The 12651-nt window shown below is 44.6% G+C and overlaps 1 protein-coding gene across 1 annotated transcript in view; it reads left to right on the forward strand.

Moving 5' to 3' along the window:
- Positions 1 to 265: 265 nt before the first annotated feature.
- Positions 266 to 12651, forward strand: part of NAV2 (neuron navigator 2) — a gene marked incomplete at its 5' end in the record, with an annotated part of 757282 nt that continues 744896 nt past the window's right edge. Inside the window, one exon of the mRNA XM_082845354.1 lies at positions 266 to 340. Coding sequence (XP_082701480.1) covers positions 266 to 340 — 75 coding nt within the window. The remainder of the gene's footprint in view (positions 341 to 12651) is intronic.

Consider the following 12651-nt stretch of genomic DNA (forward strand, 5'->3'; position numbering starts at 1 on the left):
AGCATTGGAACTGAAATAAAACCCCAAGTCCCAGCTCTCATGATGCCGGCAGCAGCTGCGTTCATTGCTAAAGCAGCCATGGCGAAAGAGGTTCCCGAGTGGATTTTAAGAAGTCGGGAAGACCTTTGAAAAGGTAGTGTGGATTTCCTCAGCTGGCAGGAGCCGTGTCAGGCCACGTGCATGCATCACTTTTGCCTGGGTTCTTTTATTCCTCTGTGGATTTGGAAGCATCACTGAAGGAGAGAGGGGATCTTATTCCTGGGAAATGGAATCGGCTTCTGAGTCCAGCCAACAGCAGAAGAGAAAACTGGTAACCCACGGACTGGAAGATCAAAAGAGGGTAAGTGAGAACTTTGTTGCTTGGCTTATGGCGCCAGAATTGCTAAGCGTGGCTCAGAGCGCCCAGGTGGTCGTCTGCATTGTTGTTGCTGTCATTGATTATGCTGGTTTGTCTTTCTCTGGTTAAGGAGGTGGGATGGTGGCTCTCGATTTGCCAGGTCCTAGTGCTGGACTTGAAGCCTTGACTTGTGGGCAAGGGGAGAGAGAAGGAAGGGGAAAAAAATCAGAAAGGCAAAGATTTATAAGCCTTAGCTCAGGGAGTTGCAAAAAGTGTTGGTGTTCTATAAGTCAAGCATGAGCTTATTTGTACCGAAGCCCCCCGTTGGGATTTATACACTGTTAGCACCTTTTGGAAATGGTACTCTTGACGGCGTTGGTTTCATCTGAGTTATTCACCATGTGGTCTGCTGGCTCTTGTGTTTATGGATCAAAACCATATTCTACTCCACTCTTTGGCCGCACCTGTGAGAATGTCAAAGCCATTTAAAAAGGCCCGTTGAGTGTAGGTCATTTGCTGTCATTGGTCTGAAAGCTGCAGTCACCCAGGACTTGTGTCTTGCAGTTAAAGTTCAGCTTGTCTTCAAAAGCCAAATGCAGTCGAGAGTAGCATTGAGTGGCTGGTTTTCCTGTGTTTCCTCATTCCCAGGGGAATTTCTAGGACCGGGGGTGGCCAGGGTTAAATACAGCTCAAGCAGAGTCAGGGTCTATGTTAATCTGAAAATAATTTCTGATGTTTCCTTTGAAATGTTGTGGATGGTTGAAAAACTTCTGGTATTCTCTCCATGTGGAGTGGAGTATCCCTTCTCTTCATGAGTCTCAAAGATCATCTCTTCCTGGTGTGAAATACCTGTGGAGGTGAAAACTAGACTTACACCTCTTCCCTGTACTTTTCAATGGCTCTGTGTGTGTGTGTGTGTGTGTGTGTGTAAAGGATTTAGTATGGGGCTTTGCTCTGACCTTCAAAAAAATAAACATAAATGGAAACAAGCCATATTTTAAAAACAGTTAATTACTCTATTTCTAAAAAAAGTTTCCACTCTTTAAGCTGCACTCACCGTAATGTGGGAAGAATGCCCACTATCTTAGGCACCTGGATAAGTGAAATTTGTTTTGTGGTCTTTAATTTATCCAGTGTATAACCTGCTAGACCTGTCTGCTCCCATTTCTACAGGAGCTTTCTGAGAGATGGGAGGAAAACCGGTAATTGTTGTGAACAGATCCTAAGATTGACTGCGTTTTACTAAGTATAAGCCAAGTTTGATATCCAGACACTTTAGTGAAGGAACATTTGGGACCTCTGACACTGTAGAATATTTTAATTGGGCTGGTACACTGAGATAATATGCAATTATGACAGCCTCTCCTTGGTTAGGTATGGATATCTGCATTTCCCATCTGTTCTTGGCTCTAGCTGTGTTGGGTCCACATGTACTATGGAGCCTCTGGAAGTAGACTATAACCCCAAGTGAGGCTCTGCGGCAGCTGGGTTAACATCAATTGGTCATGCTCAGCTGACATTCATTTTAACTTGAACTCTAGCTGTCATGGCGATTATTAAATTTATAATGATATATGTAAGATCCGTTTTAATGACTCTCCATGCTTGAGTGAGCTCTCACTTGTGCTGGCAAAATAAGGCTTAATAGAGTATTACATTTCATCTCCTACTGAATTTTCCAGGCAGTGTTGAAACTTTGCTGAGGAGGAATTAGATTGCTTTTTCTGATAGGCATTGTGATTATAGTTCCATATTGCTCGAGTACAGTTTTGGGTACTCTTGTAGAAATACCGCCACTGCAACAGCTTCTGTTGGCGTGTGCATGTGTGTGTTTGTGGGTAAACACACACCCCATTTGTGTCAAGTGTGAAGCTGAACAAGCCTCCCGGCACACAGCCTGGAATGTCTTGTCCCCGGAGCTGAAAGGCGACTCTCCAGTGTTTTGGCTCAGATATCTCGGGTGAGCTGAAAACCCCTCTTCAGGGGGGATTGGCTGAAAATCCAACAAAGGCACAATCAAGGCATCCGTTGGGGAGCTGGGAAATCTCCATCAGCATGCTTAAGTTACCACGCGTTCACTGGCACCAGATCCTTGTGGCATTGCTGTCAGTGAGAGAGAGAGAGAGAGAGAGAGAGAGAGAGAGAGAGAGTGTGTGTGTGTGTGTGTGTGTGTGTGTGTGTGTGTGTGTGTTATCCAGGGAAGGACAATTGTGGGTAGCTGCGGAGACAAGGCAGAGAGAGAGTGGCCAGCTTCATTTTGCTATATTTCTTGCCGTCCAGAGCAGCAAAGCCATTTTCTTTAAGGTTTGGTAGGTTTCATGCATCTTGCTGTAACTTGGCCCTTTTTTTGGTTTTCATACAGATAGAGTGCCTTGTTGAGGGCTCTAGATCTGGCTCTTTGAGGGTATTTGCCTGTGATTTCTGCGGTAAAGAGTGCCATGAGCTGTGGAACCAGAGAGCTGGGTTCAAATTCCAATTGTGCTGTGTGACTCTGAGAAAGCTACTTAAACTCTCTATTAGATTCTACATTTTCCAAGAGGACAGTAGTATTTAATTATAGAGATACTGTGAAGATTAACTGAAGTAAAGCTGGTAAGGACTTCGGTGACTGGTAATTATTTAAGAGATGTTCTGTATATTCTTGGGACAATTTGCAATGTGGTATTTCTTATTGTCCTTTTGTTCTTAGAGGGCTATATGTGATTTTGTTTTAAATCTTTAAAAAAACACTCAAGGAATACACACTCATTACACATTCAAGCATTACAGAAGAATTCAGAGTGTAAATTCCTCTTTTCTCTAGTTTTATCCAGCAGTGACTGCTATTAACAGTTTGATATATAGCATTCCTGACTACTCTTGGTTTGTGTTTCTTAATAAAAGGAAATCATACTGAACATATTTTTAAGAACCTTGTTTTTCCACTTAATATAGTGTGGATATCTGTCTGAGTCATTACATACACACCTACCTCATGCCTTTTAATGACTAGAGAGAGTTCCATTATAGAATGTGCCAAAATTTATTAAAAATTAGTTAAAATTTATTTAACTAATCCCTGGATGTTTCCAGGTTTTGGTTTTTGCTCTGTGATTTTTTTTTTTTTTTTGGTATTACAAAATTCCTTTGTTCATCTATTCAGCAAGTATTTATGAAGTACCTTCCATGTGCCAAGTCCTATTCTTGGAGCTGGGTATCAACTAGACAGACATGATCGCTTTCTTCCTGAAGCTTACATTCTAGACCAGCGCTTTCCATCCAACTTTCTGCAATGATGAAAATGTTCCATTCATGAACCGTGCACGTCAGTAGCCACTAGTCATATCTGGCCACGGAGCACTTGAAATGTGGCTAATATGACTGAGGACCTCATTTAGTTTAAATCGGGAATTCCCTGGCGGTCCAGTGGTTAGGACTCTGCACTTCCACTACAGCAGGCATGGGTTCGATCCCTGGTCAGAGAACTAAGATCCCGAATGCTGCACAGTGTGGCCAAAGAAAAAAACTTCTCATTTAGCTTAAATTAATTTAAGCTTAAATAGACTAGTTGGCTACAGTGTTGGACAGTGCCTCTCTCGACAGCCACATCATCTATTTGCAGACAATGACCTATGTGCTAAAGAAAATAACTAGGCCTGGGTAGTGTCATGGGTGTGGCAAGGGTGAACATCATACTTATAATTATTTTTAAATTTTCTGTTAATTGAGGTGTGACTTACATTCAGTAAAGTCCATGCTTCTTAAGTTTACAGCTTGATAAATTTTCTTTTATCTCTATCACACCTGTGCAGCCACCACACAGATCAAGATATAGACCATTTCTTGACCCCAAGAGGGTGTGTTGTAGCTGGGTATGAGGGATGCCCCCCTAGGGAGGTGCCTTTTGAGTGGAGACTTCAGTGATGAGCAGCAGCTGGCCATGGGAAGCTCAGATGGCAGACTTCAGATGTGAACGTGCCCACACTCACCCTGCAGCAGGGAGGGCTGCCATTCAGAACTCCCCCTTGGGGGACTTATCTTGGTGCCACTTATGGACAGTAGCTCCCCATGCATCCCTAGCACTTGGAAATTCAGATTCTGTGCTGACGTCAGGAAAAATCCAGAGAGGCATGGGGCTGCAAATTGCCACGGAGAGAAATTCAGTGAGGTAAGTATTGTTCAGTGCTGTAAGAACCCACTTAACTAGCACAGATGGGAGGAGTAAAGTTTCCCTGACAGACACCTATTGATCAGTAAAGGGAATGACTTTTTGATTGATTTTTTTCTCTACTCCTCCTTAGAAGTTTGTCCTTCACAGACGGAGCTTTCCCACAGAGGATGAACATAAAATAAGAATTGTTCAGGGGTTTTTAAGATACTTGATGACTGAGCGGTGACAAAGATGGCTTAGTTTGAATATTCTCCGGGCTGTCAGCTTCTCAGCATGAAAGACTTCCTGGGGACAGTTTTTTAAAATGACTTTGGAGAGAGTGAACTTGGGCTTTGTATAATTAAAATTTCCCGGGTTGGCTGAGCGGCTCTGGGTTGCCAAATGCTGCTGTACAAAGTGGAAGATATTATCATACTTGCCCTGTCATCCTCTCCCCTTCATTTTTATCACCGGCATCCCTGACTTCCCCATCACGTGGTTGCAGCTCAGAATAATTTTACCTTCTCCACCACCCTCTAAGTCCTCTACCTTTTCATCCTATCATGAGTCCCACTTGCTCCTGTGCTACATTGTATCTGCAGCTGTCTCTTCTTTCTGGACTTACTGCCACCACCTTCATTTCAGGTCCAGGAATTCTTGCTTGGCTGGTGTCATAGCCTCCTGGCTGGCTCTCTTGTTTCCATTTCTCCTTTAGACCATCCTCCACTCCTGGCCAGATTACTCTTCTTGGAGTCTTCCTGGAGTGTTGTCATCCTATTCAGTGATTTCCTGCTATGATGTTACCCTCCCCAGCCTCTGGCACTTTTCGCTGTGCCCAACTTCTAGGGTGTAATAAGTAGAAGCTCAAATCTCATTGATATCTCATAGACCTCAGCTTCACCCCTAGAAGAGTTCTGTAACCTCCCTGAGCTGTTTTCTCAGTCGTATTTATTCATAGCTTGTAAGATGCTTAGCCCTGTGCCTGGAACACGGTAAATAATCAGTGAGTGGGAATTGCTGTGATGATTATAGTCTCCCATTCTCTTTTATCCAAATATTCTCTTGCCAAACTCTCATTTCTGTTTCATGAACAACCCTCATGTTTCCCCCACCTCTGAGCTTTTGCTTTTGCACATGCCTGCCTGTCCACCTTGAGACCCCTCATCCATCCTCCATGAAGAACGCATCCTCCTCCTGTTTCTGATACCTTGTTCGCATGCAGCCAGGGTACCAGTTCATGGCATTCTCCTCATGGCCCAGATGTTTTTCTACATGTCACACCCTGTACTAGTTTGTTGGCTCATTGAAGAAGGAACTGGTCTTACCCATCTCTTCATCCCCTGGCACACAGTAGGCACCAGTAAATGTTGGTTGAATGAATGAACGTTAGTTGTTGCTTTGAGATTTCTTTTTCCCTGTGGTCCTGAAGCTGAATCTGATCTTCCAAAAGGACTGGTTTAATATGTTGTCCACTCCTAGAGAGAGAAGAGGGAGAAATAGGATTCAAGGAGATGGTTAGGAGTTCCCTGCAGTGATTGAATAATACATTTGATTCAGGAGACTAGACTGGGTCTGGTGAGTGGAATAGCAAGAAGGGGCCTATTGAAGCGATATTTTGAAGGAAGGAGCAGAAGAGTTTGGGTTAGCGACTAGACTAGTCCCTAGACTGACAGAGAGGGATGAATCTAAGATGTTGCCAAGCTTTGGTACATCGGTGGCTGGAGGGAACTGCAGCCCTTTGAATGGAGCGACTTGAAGTAATGACACCTTTTAAGCAGAAGTCCTCTTTTGTTTGGTTTGCACCAGTGGAAGCAGAGCAGTTGTTATTTCTTTTCAGGCAAAGAAGGAAAACAAGGTGTATTTTAAGGTACTTTTCCCAAGCACCCATGACTTAGATTTAGTGAATCTTTCAGAAAGGATTAAGAAATAGGCTAAGGATAGGGAAAGTAACTAACATATTGTACAACTGCTATGTGGCAGAGAGTGTACTAGGCACTCATTTTATCTCATTTAGATCTCCCCCAAGCCCTTGATGTAGGTATTACCAAGCCATTTTACAGATGCAAAGGGAAGAATTTTTCCAAGTTTCCACAACTTATTTTGTCTGCTAGGCTCCAGCACCTCACTGTAATTTCACCTACCATTAGGATTATATCTCTAAAAATTTTAAACTGGAATTTACTTTAAAAAGTTTCTTCTAACTTCCTTTTAGTCGTGTACTTGTATATACATGGACATACACATACACACATGTGCGTGCATACATACTCCATAGCAGGGTTTGCCTGTGTGGCATCTTACAGGTGTTTGTTCATCTGGGAACTATGTCCATATTATTCCTGAAATCAAAGCTCCATGCCACCACCCTCCCCAAGGTCAGTCTCTGGCCATGGTGAGGCTGAGCTGCTGTAGAGGAATTCTCCTCCTAGTGGTCTGAGCTCTGAGATGCTGCCAGTGTGGTCAGGGCTCTGGACGAATGGATGTTCACATGTCAGGTAAAAATGCAGCTCCAGCCCCAGCTCCCTGAGCTCTTTCCAGATGAGCTGAGATGCTTGCTCTTCGGCCTGGGCCCATGTGCTGCTGTCGCCCCTTTGTAGCCGGAGGTGGCAGCAGTTACAAGTTGATCAGCCTCCAGACACCTCCCTGCCTGGATGGCCTGCCTGTCTGCCTGGCCTGTTAACCAAACGCTCAGGGGATGTACACTGAGGGCCTACCACAGCACATTTCACATGTCACTGAAGGCTGGAAAAAGACTGTAGCCGGATGCAGCTCAATTCAGTTAAGTTTTGAGCTTCCGTTCAGGTATAGGGGGAGAGAGGCTAGCAAAGGGGCCAGGGCAATGCCCTGCTTTCATTCCAGTGTGGAGAATGTGAGACAGCTCAAGATCAGTCTCATTTATGCATTCATTCATCCCACGTTTATTTATTGAGTCCCTACTGTATGCCAGCCAGCCACAGCATGAGGCTCTGGGGTCATAATGATGAGCTTAGATACTGTCCCCGGTCTCTTGGCACTTCCATTGCCTTGGAGGAGTCAGTTTAACCAGCAGTGACGGTGACATTAAATAAGTGTGTGTCTGGCTTGGAGAGGTTGGCAGGGGTGGGAGGGTCGGCAGAGAGTGCTTCCCTGGAGGAGGAGGAACTTGAGCTCTGCCTATATGAGGCTGAGTGGGGAGCACACTGGAGGGAACACTAAATAAGCAGCTCGCAGGGTGGACTGAATTGTGTCCCCCTGCCCCAAATTCATATGCTGAAGTGTACCTCAGAATGGGACTGCGTTTGGAGATAGGCCCTTCAAAGAGATAATTCAGGTTAAATGAGGACAAAAGGGTGGGGCCCTAATCTGCTATGACTGGTGTCCTTCTGAGAAGAGGAAGGAATGTGCGCACAGAGGAAAGGCCGTGTGAGGACATAGTGAGAAGGCCGCCATCTGCAAGCCACAAAGAGAAGCCTCGGGAGAGATCATACCTGCTGACACTTGGATTTTGGACTTCAAGCCTCCAGAACTGTGAGAAAATGATTTTCTGTTGTTTAAGCCACCTAGTCCACGGTATTTTGCTATGGCGGCCCTAGCAGACTAATACATCTGGCACACGGGGAGAGAGGGAGTTGGCTTAAGGCATTTTACCTACAGCAACCCAGACTGTAAGCTCCCTGAGGGCAGACACTAGGTCACTTCCCCAGCATCCAACACACTGCCTGATGTCTGGTAGGTCTTTAGGAAATACTTGTTGAGTGAGAAAATCGATGAATGAAAAAGATGAGGACAGAGAATGGAGAAACTGGACAAGCCATATGAACAGTTGGGATTTTGTCCTGTAGGCATTGAGAAACCACTGGGGGTGTCAGAATAAGGGAATGCCCTGAAAGTGGTACTTGGGAAGATTTCTGGAATAAACCAGGGTGGATAGGAAGGGGTGAGAGTAGTTGTGCAGGTGATAGAGCCTGGAATCAAAGAGACCAGTTAGAAGGCCGCAGTAGCCACACAGGCATTCATGATAAGCTTCCATTCCAGGGCTAAGACAAAGGGAAGGCAGAAATGAGCACAGATACAAGGAATAGAATCTGAGGAACAGAAGCTGGCCAGCAACTGGATATGGTTGACTCCTATTCCAGGTGGCAAGAATCCCAGGGGTCCCCAAGGTTCAGAGCCTCCCCTTCCCATACCTGCTAGAATGGTGTCTGATAGTCCAGTGGCACTTTGGATCATGACTAATGTACCCCGGATGCACCGTGATCTCCTGCACTGGTCATAACAGAGTAGTTGACTCTGTCTCCATTTGGTGGATGAGGTAAGTGAGGCATGGACAGGCCAAGTGACCGGCCCAACATCACACAACTAGTTCATAACTAGAAGGAGGTGAAGATCCCTAGTCTTCATCCTCTAGTTTAGGGTCACTCTCCAGGGAATAAAACTGCCTTCCTCAATCAGCAGAAATAAATGCTGATGTTTTGTTATTTTAGCTTAATTTTCAATGGGGAAGAAGATAACAGTGTTGGGGCCCTACTTTAAAGATACTGGAAAAGTTAATTATTTTTGGTCCTAAAGGTGCTAGAAGTTGAACAGTAATTCATGCACCTCAGAGGTGGCCTCTTCCCATTTGTTTGAAAGATACACATAAATTGCATGAGGATAGCTTTACAGTAAGTTCCAGCTCTGTCCCAGCTGGCTTCCAGGAACTGAATTACTGTGTCCTCAGCACAAAGGAGGGCTGAGATTTAATAAGAAGCACTAAGCAGTGCCAGCCTTCCAGCTGGCTTCCTATGTAGGGCTGGCATATTTGTTAAAGGCTTTTACTTACCTGATCTCTTTAGACTTTAATTTTTTCCGTTGGTCTGTATTGTTTCATCATTAATTCCTTCCTTAAACTATATAAAATACGGTCTTAAACTGGAGGAAGAGAGTGGCAATGTCACCTAGGCTGTTTGGTATTTGTTAAGAACATAACTTTGGGACCTTATTATATTGGATAATTTATCCTTTCTAGCCTCTGTTGCTTCATCTTGAAAATTAGGATGATAATAATAAAACCTTTGGTGAGGATTATGAGATATAATTCACTTGAAGTATTTAATGCAGTAGTTAGTACACGATTAAGTATTAAATGATATTTATTATAATTCTTACATGTTTCCCTTTCCTTGGTTGGCAAAATTCTCTAAGTGGCCTATTTTGGGAATAAAATGGGGAGGAGGGGGGTGGAGAGGGAGATGGGTGCCTGCTGCTCATTTGAGTTTCCATTTCTGGTTAACTGAGGTCATATAAAATTACTTCTAGTTTAAACTTTTGTTACTGCATGTCTCCCTCAAAGAAAGTCCGCTTTTCTGCTTTAGAAGTAGAGTCAATGAAAACAACCAAGTCTTCCTTTGTGTAGCAACCCTGTAGGAACTTCCTTGACCTCATCGTTCTGCACATTAATTGACAATTTACAGGACTCTGGTATGTACAGATGAGGCTAAACCTTTTGTGTGATTCCAACACTCGCCCCCCACAAGTTGCATTTTTTGCGTGAATATGTTTTCTGAATTTCATTTATTACACTTTGTAGCATCCCCTAAAACTGTAGCACTGGGAGAGAAAAATCTGGTTACCTAGAGGTAAGTTCCAATTAATCAAGGTTTTCCAAATCTTGTCCTAGGTTACTTTGCTCCTAAAGCTTAGATCAGATTCCTCCATGCCTGCGGTTTGAATCAAAATAATGACATCTCTGACTCCTATCCTCAGGGCATTAATTTTTAATCTTCCTTCTCTTTGGGATAATTAGAAAGAGGGGGACGGGGGTGGGGGTTGGGGAGAGAAATGCAAGGAGATGCGGTTGGCAGAGCAGGAGTGGGTGTTTTTATAATGCAGCCTCTTCTGGGAAGAGGGAGCATCTGAAGTCTTGCATCTGCATTTCCAGTTCACCTGAGGAGGCAGAGGCGAGGGTTGGATTGGGACGGTGGCTAATGGAGCCAGATCAGGGTGGTGTCTGATGTGGGAACTGGAGGTCATTTGGGGAATGAGCCAGAGCTGTGTAACTGTGTGTGTCAGAGAGGAAGGTCGAGAAATACACTTGGGTGTGTGGGGGGATTTCTCCCTTGGCTAAGCTGAGTATGTACAGACAAGGTTACTCACAGCCTTGTCCATTTCCTGTATCCACGCTCCCTTGAACCTCTGGGGGGGTCACAGTGGGACTTGAAGGACAGGAGTCAACATCTTGATTACAACTAGCAAGATGCATTTTAAATGTGCCTTCCAGTGATTCTAACGTACACTGAGGTTTGAGAATTACTTTCACGATGGATTAAAACCTGCTACCACCTCCATCAGCACCAAAATCAGGGCTTCGCAGGACTGGGTTGGAGGAAATTATTATTATTTTTTTAATTGCAAAGAGTTTCACTTAAGTTCCCTTAGGAAAAAATGACGTTTGTTGTTTGTTAATGGAAAGGATACATGTGCTTAGGAACCCAGAGAAATGTCAAGAACCAGGCTTCAGGAAGGGCAGGAAATGAGGCAACTCCAGGTCCCGGCCATTTGTTCCTCCTTGGCTATTGTGTCCCTTTTCTGCTTCTCTCAGTGCATCTCTTCCTTTCTCTTCTTCCCAGCACTCGTCCTCTGCTGCTATTCATAGTTTCTTTCTCTTCCCTTTTAACTTCAAGGCTGATGCTCGTCACCTCCACCTGCCATCACACTTAGCTCTTTCAGTATTACTGTCCACTGAGAACTTCCCTTTGTGTTGCTTAGTTCAGAGTCGTGCGATGCTCAGATTGGCTCATCTCATCTTGTCCAGCTTAGAAGCAAGTCCAGAGAGTTAGATCAGCCACTAGATTGACCACTCATGAGTTGTGGGCCTGTCAGCTATGGCTCCAGTGGGGGTGGGTCACATGGTACATGGCAGCCTTTGAGAGTAGATTATCCCAGGAGGAGGCATGTGTAGGCAGGCAATGACTGACATCTCTACGTTCTTAGATAGAATTTGATGGAAAGAGGAGACTAGAGAGGAGGAGGCACTCTTTCGGTTGGATGGTCAGGGGAGCGATGGAATCATCTGTTGAATGTCTGTCTTTGTCAGTGGATTGTCCCTGCCTTCGTAAAGCTCACAGTCCAATGGAGCAACCAGGTATTAAATGAATATTGAAACAAATATAGGTTTGGGTTAGGTTTAGCTTAGGTTCCCCTGATGGATAAAGGAAATATACCAGGGAAGATGGGGCTTTCACCAATGGAAAACAGGGGCTTCCCCGGTGGTGCAGTGGTTGGGAGCCCGCCTGCCAATGCTGGGGACACGGGTTCGATCCCTGGTCCAGGAGGATCCCACATGCTGGAGCAGCTGAGCCCGTGCACCACAACTTCTGAGCCTGCACTCTAGAACCCGCGAGCCACAACTACTGAGCCCACGTGCCACAACTACTGAAGCCCGCGCACCTAGAGCCCGTGCTCCACAACAAGAGAAACCACCACAATGAGAAGCCTGCGCACCGCAACGAAGAGTAGACCCCGCTCGCCGCAGCTAGAAAAAGCCCTCGTGCAGCAACGAAGACCCAAAGCAGCCAAAAATAAATAAATAAATAAATAAATAAAAATTTGTTAAAAACAAAACAATGGAAAGCAGGAAGCCAAATGGTAAGGTGGGAAGAACTTCAGCAATTTGAACAATTTGGGTTTCAATCTGTGCCTCAGAATGTATTGGGTCTTTTGATCTTGGAAGAAGTTTTTTAATGTGTCTGAGTTTCACTTCCTCATCTATAAAATGTGGATACTAATAGTTCCTACCTTGTAGGGTTATATTAAAAGAAATAATGTATGTAAAATACTTAGCACAGCACCTGGTATATTGCATTGGTACTGATCAAAACGTAACTTTCCTTTACCAGTCTCTGAGCTCATAGTAAGCCATGAGAAACTGCACTTTGTTACTGAGGTGTTAGTGGGTTTACTTTGGGACTAACATCTCTTGTCTATAGAAGAGTGAGGAAAAGTCACACTATCAAGAGGACTTGAGTTACAATCCCAGTTCATCACCTGGCATGACAGCTACGACTGGATGAGTCCTGTCTTTCCTTGGGCCTCAGCTCCTGCTGGACTTGTATGAAGTTCTTTGACTCCTTGGTCTGGCCTTTTGCTGGTATTTGGCATGTGGGTAGCTTTAGGAGGGGATCTTCTGGTTGGAAGGCCGGGCAAAGTTCCCAGCTGTAAAGCGTCT

This window comes from Leucopleurus acutus (assembly GCF_964270905.1).
Source record: "Leucopleurus acutus genome assembly, chromosome: 8".
In the NCBI taxonomy this organism is placed as follows: Eukaryota; Metazoa; Chordata; class Mammalia; order Artiodactyla; family Delphinidae; genus Leucopleurus; species Leucopleurus acutus.